At 38.9% G+C, this 12,248-nt stretch overlaps 1 protein-coding gene across 3 annotated transcripts in view; it reads right to left on the bottom strand.

The window, feature by feature from the left end:
• Window positions 1-4,549: 4,549 nt before the first annotated feature.
• The window catches only part of PPP2R2B (protein phosphatase 2 regulatory subunit Bbeta), a 248,784-nt gene continuing 241,085 nt past the window's right edge, over window positions 4,550-12,248 (bottom strand). For all 3 annotated transcript variants that reach the window (XM_034405172.3, XM_034405177.3, XM_034405184.3), the window contains 3 exons: window positions 9,603-9,772; window positions 8,146-8,237; window positions 4,550-6,675 (listed from right to left, as the gene is read on the bottom strand). In XM_034405172.3, coding sequence (XP_034261063.1) covers window positions 6,396-6,675; window positions 8,146-8,237; window positions 9,603-9,772 — 542 coding nt within the window. In that variant the 3' untranslated portion in view covers window positions 4,550-6,395. The remainder of the gene's footprint in view (window positions 6,676-8,145; window positions 8,238-9,602; window positions 9,773-12,248) is intronic.

Raw genomic sequence — 12,248 nt, 5'->3', positions numbered from 1 at the left:
CAGGTTCCTTGGTTGTGAGCTCTGTGCCTTGCTTTTTTTTCTGCCTCTGAAATTTCTGAAACTGTTTCAGAAAAAACTTTTTTTTCTGCCTCTGATAGCCTCAGAAAAAAGGCTCTGTTTTTTGTCTGAAGCTGATTTCTTTTCTGAAGCTCTGTTTGGGGGCTTCTTTTCTGAAGCTTCGTTTCTGATGGTTTTTTCAGCCTCTGAAACCTCTGTTTGAGGAGCTGGGTGGAGCATTCGGAGTATAAGATGCACCCAGATTTTCACCCTCTTTTTTTGGGAAAAAGGTATGTCTTATACTCCGAAAAATACAATAATTATATCCTGCTCCCACTTATTATTATTATTTTACTAATAGTGAGTTTGAGTTATTTTGGGTATAAATTCAAGAAATAAATATGGTAGTATGTGAACTTGACACAATATTAAAACCCTGAAAAATCTTGAGTTTCAAGTTTTCATAAAATCCCCTGCAATTCTTAAACAAAGTCAATAGTTGAACGTAACATAATTACTGCAACCATGACCCATTTGAAATTATGAGTTTGTTTTTATAATACTGCCATACAAGAATAGTCTTTCATTTAGGTGATAGGTTGACAGGTTTCTCTTAGAAACCACATTTATAGTTTTAAGAACCATAGTCATAGTCTCTGGGATTACCCTCTGCCTTCTTATGGCTCTTCAGACATTTGATCTATACCAGATTAATTGATTCTTTCCTCCCGGCCCCCATTTTTTTAGGCATCTTCTGCAGTATGGCAGCTCCAGTTAGGTTGAGAGTCCAACATCTTGAATGTCTAGATTCCATGGTCTTCTAAGAGTTGTAGTCCTGAAGCACCTGGAAAGCACCAACCTGTGAAGTATTCCAGGCTGATGTTCTAGTATACAATAAATCTTCTCTCTTGGATGCTTTGGAGGAGCATAACATTCTCAACCTAGGTTATTTTTTCCCTCGTTCTTGATTTTCAGATTTTTATTTTTTATTTTGCTTCCTAGAGTGTCTACAAGGCTTACCTACCAGTCTTGAAAGTATCAAGAAAGCTGATGAAGTTACAGAGAAAACGCCGAGATGTCACACAGGAGGGATGACTGATGTATTAAATGTTTGTTTGTGTATAAAATAAAAAAAAATTCAAAAAAAAAAGAAAAGAAAGCTGAAGACCTTTAGTAGATTGAGGGATAATATTGTTTGTTCACATCTCTATTGTAATCTGATACACTGTGGAGCAGTTTTTGGGCCCTGAGTGGAAAGATACCACTCAATGGTACCAGAAATGCCCACTTAATTTGTAAATTATCTCTGTTGAACGTGCCTGATATTAAGAAAAAGTTAATAAATGCAAAGGTTAAGCCAGGGGTGAAATATTCGGCTCGGGCGAGTAGGTAGAGATGGCGGCGGGCAGTTCGGAGAACTGGTAGCAAAAATCCCTGCCCCCGCCCCCCATGCCCAGCTGAGCCGCGCGATCATCAGAGCCTTTTTTTCCTTTTAAATGGCTCTGACGACCCCAGCTGAGTTGCCTGCTAATCAGGCACCTCAGCTTGGATCGCCAGAGCCATGTAAAAGAAAAAAAAGTTTTTCCCCCCCACCCCGAGCCCCTTGCTTACCTTAGCTGCTGGTCGCAACGCCTGGCTTGCTTCGCTTGCTGCAATACCTGCAATCCATTGCATCAGCAAGCAACTGAATCTCCCTGCCTACAATCAAGCTCATCGGTGAGCAGCTCTATCTGCAACTTTAAGACTTGTGGACTTCAACTCCCAGCAAAGCTGGCTGAGGAATTCTGGGAGTTGAAGTCCACAAGTCTTAAAGTTGCCAAGGTTGGAGACCTCTGTTCTATTGGGTAAGTTTTTTTCCCCTTTGGGAGCTTTAAAAAAAATAGTTAATTGGGGTTTTTTTTAGTTCTTTTTTTAGACCTAGCCATTTAAAGTTTAGGAAGTTTTAAATTTAGCTGCTTTTATATAAAAATAAAAATAAATTAAAATAAAATAATATTTGTGCAGCTTTCTGAGATTTAGTGTGTTTCTGTAGTGTTTCACTCTAACTACACAAACACACAAAATCTCACAAAGCTGTATGTGGAATTTTGTGTGTGTGTAGTGTGAAAGTTGTTTTTTCGGGCTTTTTGTGGCTGTGTGAGGTTCCTGCTTGTTGCAGGGGCCATTTTGGGTCTAGCACAGCTGCTTTTACATTGTGGGTGAGCCAGTTGTGTTGTGTTGTGTTCTGTGTGTGTAAAGTGTGAAAGTTGGTTTTTTGGGCTTTTTGTGGCTGTGTGAGGTTCCTGCTTGTTGCAGGGCCATTTTGGGTCTAGCACAGCTGCTTTTACATTGTGGGTGAGCCAGTTGTGTTGTGTTGTGTTTTGTAGGTTAAAAAAGGGCAAAGAAGTGACATTGACTTGGCCACGCCCACCCAGTCACCTTACCACCAAGCCCCACCCACAGAACCGGTAGCAAAAAATTTTAGATTTCACCCCTGGATTTTAAGGCAGCCCATGGAAAAGGATTGGGTCCTCTATAACAAATTTGGGCATTAACCCAGGATAATAAGGAAAAGTAAATGCGACTGATTTTTAAACTCCTTAACATTGTAGTCCAATAATTTCACAGATTCATAGTCCCTGAGTGCCTCTGTGTGTGCTACCCTCTCTGGGGGGCCCTTGAAAGAAAAAGGATAATCTGAGGCAATCTGGACCCAGTTGTGCATGATGAAACACAGTGTGACTACATTGCAGCAGGACCACCAAGGGAATACGTGCATGATATGGATCATAGAATTCTCCTGTAAGCTCTTTCCATGCAGTTGGGTTATAACGTTCTAACAGGAGCGGTGCAGTGTTTGACAAGGTATTTTAAAACGCTTAAGAGATTCAACAGTACTTTATGATGCAGTGAGAAGAACTGAAGTCAAAGAGTGGGAGGAACCCTTTGCAAACATCCTCAGCCTTCCGTGGTTCATAACTATGTCTGATACGCCATTACTGACTTCCTTATAAGAACTTTACTTTTGTACACTGCCCGGACTCTGAGATGAACGTCCATAAAAATGGGATATGTAAATAAAAATAAGATTTGGATGACAAACCTTGAAGATGACGGCCCTTGATAGAATCCTGTCTGAGCGCTTCTCCGAAGATGGTTAAATACTTTGGCATTCAGCAAAGACATTACTTTCCATAAAACATGTCACCTTTATTCTCTCTTCATACGAGCACATGAGATTAAGTGAAATCAGAAGTTCTACATTTAAATTAGCCTTTCCCAAACTGCCACTCTCCAAACATGGGAGCCAGATTGGGGAAGCCTGAATGCTTGGGATTATTAGTCATGGTGGTGCAGTGGTTAGAGTGCAGTATTGCAGGCTACTTCTGCTGACTGCCAAGCTGACTGCAATTTTGCAGTTCGAATCTCGCCTTCCATCCCTCCAAGGTGGGTAAAATGAGGACCCAGATTGTTGGGGGCAATAGGTTTTTTTTTTTTTTTAATTTGATTTATATGCCGCCCTTCTCCGAAGACTCAGGGCGGCTTACAATGTGCTCAGGTTGACTCTGTAAACTACTTAGAGAGGACTGTAAAAGCAAAGTAAAGCGGTATATAAATCTAAGTGCTATTGCTATTGTTGTGCCAGATCTTTAAACTGAATTGCTCAATATTTAGTAATGGGTAGCTTCACATCGGAGCATCTTGGACAAAATGTTTCTTTCGGTACTAGAATGTAAGCTTGTTAGTTTTGTTTCTTTTTATAGAAAAATGACCCATCTACTTTTTTAAAAATCATTTTTCTTCAAAAAAAAAAAAAAGAGGCTACTTCTGAAAGCCATTGCTTGCCATAAATTTATAAGCCAGCATACTTTTTTGTCTTGTGATCGCTCCTTCAAACAAGGCAAAACCACTAATGTGACTGTGTCCGGCTCAATCTTATGAAGAGAGGACAAGGTTGCAAGCGGTCTAATATGAAAGAAAAGTTTTGGTTCTAAATGTTTAAGCTTCTTCTTGTCTCCAGGATTTTCATGTCCCCACCCCTTCAGTGTTCTGGATAACTGCATGGATGTGATATCTTTTTCAGAAAACTGTGGCCAGTTTCATTTATAAAGGGAAAGCCTTGGTAGCCCAGAACAGGAAAATAAGTCTCTCCTCCCCCACCCCCCCAAATCATTCTACCAGAGAACATATCCAGGTATTCTTGTATGCTTCACTGCAACAATCACAAAAGTTGAAGCTATCGCCTCCTTTTTACAATCAGAAAAATGCAAAGCACATTGATTTTCAAATACCTGCCTCGTTAGAGAAAGAATTAAGTTTATTTTTTGTAGAATCGGCTATTTGATTTTTCCCTCCTTCCCTCCTTCCCACCCTCCACCCACCCACCTCTTTTTATTTGCCTCCCAAACTGATCAAATGAAGGCAGGACTGGCATTATCCTTTAGTAGAACTGCACAGTTTACCATGCAAAGATGAAGAGCTATTCGAGTTAAATCTTCATACCGCCTGTCTATGAGCAACCTCTCTTAGAAAGCAGCCGAGTGCTAAGAATAATAATAGCATTACAAGATGGTTTGGTGGTTATTTTTGTTTGAGTTCTTTTAAAAGCCATACAGTTTTAACTAAGGAGTTCTTTTTTTTTTAAACTCTCGAAAAGAAAGGGAAAAAAAATGACACTTGGCATAAATAAATAAATAAACAAACAAACAATACTTTAAAAAATACACGACTAGAAGAAAAAAAGGGATTCTGCCCCCCACCAACACATATATATTTATGACATGCAAGAGATTAAAAGAGAACTGTTCTGAGATGTTTTATCCAAAGCAAATCAGAACTAAAAAAATAAAACAAACAGAAAAACCCAAAATAAAATTTGCAGGAATTGCAGAAGAAAGCTCAGATTCAATTTGGTTTGCAAATACCACGTTTTGGAAGCATTGTGTTTTAAGGTATTTTGTATACCATCAAAAGGCACCAAAGGATTGACTCAGCCAAATCCATCAGAGACCATTTGTGGGGGGGGGAATCATGACGGCAGGTTGCAGCTTGTGGTAGCATCCCTGGCCTTCCATGAACGATGAGTCAAAATGTTCCTGCTGCAAAACCTGCTCCTTCTGTCTTGCCTTTGTTTTTCCTGTCTGAGGCTCTTTCCAGATAAGAAAACGGGCCTTTTTGCCCTTTAAGAACAACGTTGCACTAGCCTGCATCCAGCAAGAGTAGCGCAGTCTCCCTTCCAAATGCAGTAGAAGAGAATTTGCATTTGTGGAAGGGAAACAGCTCTTCTTTGCGGAGCGGGATGGGATAGGGCGGGATATCACTGGGGAAGTTTACCTATTTCCTAAATCTTAAAAAATAAATCTTGGGTTTTGTTTTTTTTTTTAAAAAAGGGACGGTTGCATCAATGCTGGAACCAGAGTCAGCGGAACTGAACTACATGTAAAAGAAGAAGACAAAGAGAAAGAAGTCAGAAAGCCTTAGGTGGATTAGTCTGGCTTTAATGGTCTTCATCTATTCCTAAATGTAAGTACGTTAGCACTATGGCCAAAGTGAACACGGATCATAGGTCACCTCTGATGTCACAGACACTACTCAACAGGTGACAATGAGAGTTGTGCACCTAGACGTCACTGCACTTTCAAGGCAGTGAGTCCTTTGTGGAAGGTGTGAAAACCTGAAGATGGTGTTTTTTTACAGGCTGCAACTTTATGTTGTTATGTTATTTTTAATCCAATGTGCAATCTGGGGCAAAAAAAAAAAGATGTATCTCTCACAAGAACTGAGTTACAGGAAAACATTCATTGTGTGATAACAATAAATGATCATCTGGAAAGGCCCTGAGTTAATAAAAGGAACACACACCACTTTAAAAAGGTAAACACTCAATTACAAGAACGGAATCGACAGGAATCCTAAATCCTGTTTTCAAATAATGTAAAACGAAAGAAAAATCTCCAAGTAATTTTTTTTTAAAAAAAGAGATAGCTTAATACAATGCATCTTTGTTTCATGGCCTTGGCTGAGTTTTGTTTTCTTTTTTCGTAATATAATTTAGTAATCTTACCTTTGTTCTAGATTACAAATTATCTTTGTAAAGGAACTAAATTACCAGCAACTACTGGGGAAATGAAAGCATACAGAATTCAAGCTCCCTGTGGTAGTAGCAGCTTGGTTGCTTTCAGTACTTAAAATTCAACTGTTCCTAATTTGCTTTGCTACCCAATTTCTTTATATTGGGGGGAAAGCAATAAGTGTTGGAATCTGAGAGTTTACCTCTGCACAGTTAGTGTCTGCAGAGGAATGATGGGAAAAAAAAAAAACACAAGGAGAAGAAAACAGGACAAAAAAAAAAACTTTAGAAAACTTTTGTTTGCTAGTCTCCAGAATATTAGATTCCCAAGGAGCATCTTTTCTCCCTCCTAGTTAACCTTGTCTTGAAATATATACAGGTTATTTGTTGCTGCCACTGCTATTATATTTTCTGAAGGATGCCAAGCTGTATGCAGGATCTTTTTGCTAAAGTCCAGACTGTCCACGCTAATTTCATCTTTCCTCCTTTTGCCCCCAACACAAACTTTGCGAGGCTTCAGGATGGCACGGGGTTTGCTGTTTTCTCTTGAGGCTTCAAGAGTCACATCACGCTTGGTATTGCGATCAAACATTCTAAAGAAATTGTTGTAGGAGCCAGTCATGATGACACTGAGAAGCAAGCAAAAAACAAACAAACAAACAAACTGTCAAGTGAAATATAGAGCCTTTTTAGTTTTCCAACTTCTTTCAACCACACCCCATTTCAGCACAGATCCAGCTTTAAGACATACCCACCATATCTCCTCTCTTAGGGAGAGGGATGGCTCAGTGGTTAAAGATGCAGAACTTGTCAGCTGTAAAGCTGACAGTCCGAGTTCGAGACCTGAGCACCACACAATAGGGTAAGCTCCCGTTACTTGTCCCAGCTCCTGCCCACCTAGCGGTTTGAAAGCATGCAAATATGAGTAGATGAATAGGTACCACTTCAGTGGGAAGGTAACAGTGTTCCTGGTAGTCATGCTGGCTACATGAACACAGAAATGTCTTGGGACAATGTTGGCTCTCTTGGCTAAGAAATGGAGATGAGCACCACCTAGAGTCGGACATGACTGGACAGGGGACACCTATTTTTATCTCCTTTCTTGGGAAATCACTACAAGGAGACCCTAAAGAAGTGTGGGATGGAATAGCAAGAGAATGATGATAATGGATCCAATTAAAAGCTTCAGCAAGTTCAAGAGTTGGCTTGGGTTGCCCCCATAAATATTTAGATCAAGGGGAATGCTGCTTGCAAATAAGGAAGGATCCCAATGCAGCACCATCCCTTAGATTAGGGCCTTTCTTGGGACTGGTGGATTCAGAGAAATATTCCTGTCCACAAATCCTGCAGCCAATATTTAGAGTGAAAATGTAAAAACTAATTACAATGGCAAGTTAATTTCATGCTTAATTTTATGTTACAAATGAGCAATATTCAAATTACTTTTTAATTTTCTAATTGTCCATAGCCGAAAGTATAATGTTGACAAAAAGAAACATCCCAATTCCATTAGCCATAGTTTCCAAGGAAGAGTTAGGCAACTATATATAGGTCACTTCAATTTAATTTCTATTTCATAAATGGAGCCAATTAAATCTTGGCTTTGCATGCGTGGCTTTCATAAATTCTAATTTATGTAAGTTAGTGCAAGTTCCTTTTCATTTTAAAAACCCCATAACTCATCCCAATGCTAATGTACCATAAGAACATTAATAAGTTGGTGTCATTGTGTGCAGCTCATTTCACCATCAGTTCTATGCTTATCAGGTTTTTGGGATCTGTATGCTTGGCCCAACATAAGCAGTACATATTCAACTATCTTAATTCAAGTAACTTCTCTTCAAATTGCTTGCAGCTGCTCTTTGTATGTCTTGTGTTAGTTTTCTGGATGACAAGAGTGACATTTGAACGAGTCAGGAGATTTATTGTAGAGCATTTTTCAAGTTTCAATGAAATTTGAAATTTAATGATATTTTATCTTTAACCAAAAAAAAATTGTTTCTGCACTGCATGAGGAAATAAAGAGCAGAAAAGATAAAAGTGGGTGGATTTGAGGAATCAGAAAATGAAAAATAATAATCCTGCATATAACTCCTCACCTGTCTGACCCATTCCATACACATTCAAATTTATCAAAAATGCAATCATTCTCATAGAGGGAGCACAGCTTGCTGCGGAGGTAATCATGAACCTAGAAGAAAGAGAGACACAAAGAATAAAAGGAAAGAAGCACTCAGAAGGAAACCATGCTAAAGTTTGATTCAAGCTCTGCTCACAGATTTCAGAGGACAAGAGTTTGAAGTTATTAGCAACAGTTATTTTATCTTAGTTTCTATCATGGATGTCTTTGGAGATTCTCAGTCATTGAGGTCATGGTTGTCCCTCAGGTGCTTTTTTCAAGAGGCAACTGGACTTTCTTGTTTTTCTTTGAAGACATTTTGCTTCTCATCCAAGAAGCTTCTCCAGTCTATAACACAGTCCTTTCAGCAGTTCCAAGAAGGATCCACATCCATTTGTACTACTCAGGGGATCCTGAGGACACAGACAAACCTCCAAATGGCCTCAATGACTCTTTAAAAGAATGCAAATGACCAGCCATCTGCAAGGAATATAAATCCTTCTATTCCCCACCATCCAGTCAGAATTGAAGAAACTTCTTGGATCAGAAGCAAAACGTCTTCAAAGAAAAACAAGAAAGTCCAGTTGCTTGGAAAAAAAAGCACCTTCGGGACTTTTATCATGGATGTTTTAATCTCAGTGTTTTGGTTTCTGTTGCTCTTACTACCCGTGTTTCTCCAAAAAGAAGCCTGGGTCTTATTTTCTTTTGAACCCCCAAAAAACGGCTAGGGCTTCTTTTTGGAAGGTTCTAATTACTGACTCACTTCATGGCGATGGCACGGACAGCCCCGCCCAGCAGGAGCCTACTGCTGGCCCATTTCTTCTACGGCCACTTGCCGCCACTTGCACGCATCGCCCCAGCCTCCATTTCGTCTTCAGATGCCTGCCGGAAGGCATCTAAAGGCGAAACGAAGGCCAAGGCAATGCGTGCGAGTGTTGGCAAGCGGCTGCAGAAGAAGCAGCTGCAGAAGAAGGTGAGGCAGGTGTCAGGGTGTGTGAGGCCTGGTAAGTAGGGCAGCTCCACCCTCCCATCTCCACCCTAGCTTATTTTTTACCTGTGTGCCTCACTCCACCCCCTGCACCCCAACATGGTTGGGGTCTAAATTAGGGCTAATTTTGTGGGTGGAGCTTAATTTGATCACATGCGTTCAAAAACGTGATAGGGCTTTTTTTCAAGGTGGGTCGTCTTTTTGGAGAAACATGGTACTAAAACCCACCAAGAGTCTGTTTTTTACTGCATTAGCAATATAATTGAAATCGGTAAATTATGTGTAGGCCAATTCCAAGATCTCACAGCAGTAATAAATAAATACATGTAAAAATAAATGGTTTTGAAGCATTTTGGGATGTTGTGAAGATACCCACACTTTCAAACACTGTATTTAATACCTACACCCTTCATTCACATCCCAGGAACCAAAGGATAAAGATAAAATACCTGGTATGTCTCAATAGGTCTGTTCTCCATATTCAGATCCCACACCTTGACAGTGAGATAATCCCTGGTCATGATGTATCTCCCAGTATGGCTGAATTTTACATCAGAAATTGAAGAGATGATCTCAGAAAAAAAAGATCTGTTACTTGGATCTTCGGGCTCTTCAAAAACTACACGAACCACACACACACAAAAGAAACAACATAAATATAGTCAAGGTATCTGTATCACTCAGCTTAACCTGATAAATTGTGAAAATATTTGAATATTCCACATGGTCAGTCATAAGGAAAATTCTGCGAGTACATGTTAAAAACCACTAAAAAGACTTAACATATTTGCTGGAAAATAAATTTTCCTGAACTTAATTACCTTGACTTTGGCGTAGAAAGAGTTAAAGAATTATACTGCAAATGAATCCCACTGAAATCAGTGGAATGGAACTGCACAGATAAAGACTTACATTTCATCAATTTCACTGGGAAACTAAATGATCACATTAGATGCAATACCTTTGAGGCTGTTGTGCTCACAACTCAAACCTTTTATCCATACTAATTTTCACTTATTTCATGTATTAGTTTAATATAGAAAGCAGCACCATACATTTCTGCAGGCTTAGTCATGCTTACAGCTGAAGTGATCCATAGAAACCAATGGAGCTTAACTTAGTCACGACTAAATCCTACCTGCTGTGTGTTAAGATGTGGGAAATTACCATGGTTATTTCATATGACAGAATTTGATTCAATGTTTAGATAATATTAAGTCAACCTGACAATATAACAAGAACACTATAGAAATAAACTCCCTTATCATTCTTTTCATGTATTATGAAAAGGCATTGGAGACAGCTACAGTCATACAACTAAACGAGATGTTCCTTATTGAATGAACAATTCAATAGAAATGAAACAATAAAAACAAATTCTTGAAAAATGAAAAGTTCTTGGCGCTGATATAAATTTTCAAAAATTTGTTATAGTCTGCCAATGAGAAATCACCATTGTACCAAACCCTGGGTGCAGATCTGGTTTAAAAATGAGAAACCCAAGCATGAATTTATATGCTGTTCAGAGTTGCTTTGAACTGTGAGATGTGTGGCAAATAAATTTAATAAGAACAATAAGAATAATGCAGCATGTTAAAATTAGAAAAGCCAAACATCTGATGGTTGGTTAACAATCTTTTTCAGGCCCTGCAGAGATGCTTTGGCAAGTTAGAGAGACAAACTTCCCACGACTTACTCTCTTAAAATCAATGAAAAATGAGTGCTGTCCACATCAGGAATATGCCCTCAGCACATCAGGCAAAATTTGATGCAACTGACAGGCTGGTGAAAATAGTGAATTTCTGTGCTAAACCATAGTGTGGTTTCTTTGTTTTTTTATTTAACATCATCATCAATCACACTATAGCAAAAATTAAGAAAAGTATATTTCACAAACACGAAATCCTTAGCTACATAAAAGATACCTAAATTGTCCTTTCATTTAAAAATGTATGCTTAAATATCAAACAGTTGCTCTGTGAGAGAGAGGGGCAGTCTCTTGAAAGCTTGAAGCAAACAGCTATATTTCAAGATGGAGCTAAGACAATTTGACAGGAAATCTGCAACCGTGTAGACACAAGAAATGAAACAAAGGTGAATTTTCTAGAGACAATGGGATTTCTTTCAACATACATATACCATGTAAAATCATGAAATAGCAGAAATGCTGTATGCATCCTTCCCCTCAGGGGAGGTATTGCTTCGCTAGACATTTAACATCTAGGCACCACAGAACATTTTTCAAAGGCGGTATAAAATTGGCAGTAGCAGTTTCATAAGAAAAAGACAACTTATTAAGCAAAGGGATTTTTTTTCCTTTTACTTTCTCTGCATAAATATTTGACCAACTTTATTACTCTGTAGTGGAACACCGGGTTGTAAATCCTGGTTTTTGGTATATGATACAGGCAATAGGAAAAATAATTTTCAGATGCTAAGATAAATGATCTCTCTACAAATATGAAATGGCATTCCTCACAGCATTCTTAAGCTTGGCGTTTACTCACTGCCAGCAGGAAATGTGATGACTTGCAATTTTTTCAAAAATATAATAAAAATATCACAGCAGAGGGAAAAAGAATCAAGACCTCAGGTGGCTTGTACAAAGTATCAAACTTCTATATCACGATCATGGACTTGGCCACACTAGGGAGCACAATTTGGGAGATTAAAAAAACCTAACAAACATCAGCATCAATTCTAGGAGATCTATCCTGTGTAAACATAGCTTGAACGTGGCAGTAGAAGCCTGGGACTGACTGTTTCTGATGTTGACACAAGGGAGAATTTGCAACTACCATCAAAATGTCAACATGTAGTACAAATAAGAAGTGTAGAGCTATCTTGTGTGTGACATGGGGATAGATGTAACATTTTTCTTCAGAGCAGTCTCTGGAGGCTTTAGATTGATTGGGCCGGGATTACTGGAAGTGTATGGAAGGTTAATCCTTCCCTTGTTCTGTTTTCTTGATCAAAGTCACCTCTCCCAACATCACTATTAAGTCAGAAGACTAATACCTACCCATCAACCATACTTACAGATATTCCTCAGCTTACAACCACAATTGAGACTGGAATTTCTGTCACTAAGCTTA

This window comes from Pantherophis guttatus, chromosome 2 (genome assembly GCF_059756535.1).
Source record: "Pantherophis guttatus breed Tessera chromosome 2, ASM5975653v1, whole genome shotgun sequence".
In the NCBI taxonomy this organism is placed as follows: domain Eukaryota; kingdom Metazoa; phylum Chordata; class Lepidosauria; order Squamata; family Colubridae; genus Pantherophis; species Pantherophis guttatus.
The sequence above is the reverse complement of the archived record's forward strand: the minus strand, read 5'-3'. Positions and strand labels throughout refer to the sequence as shown.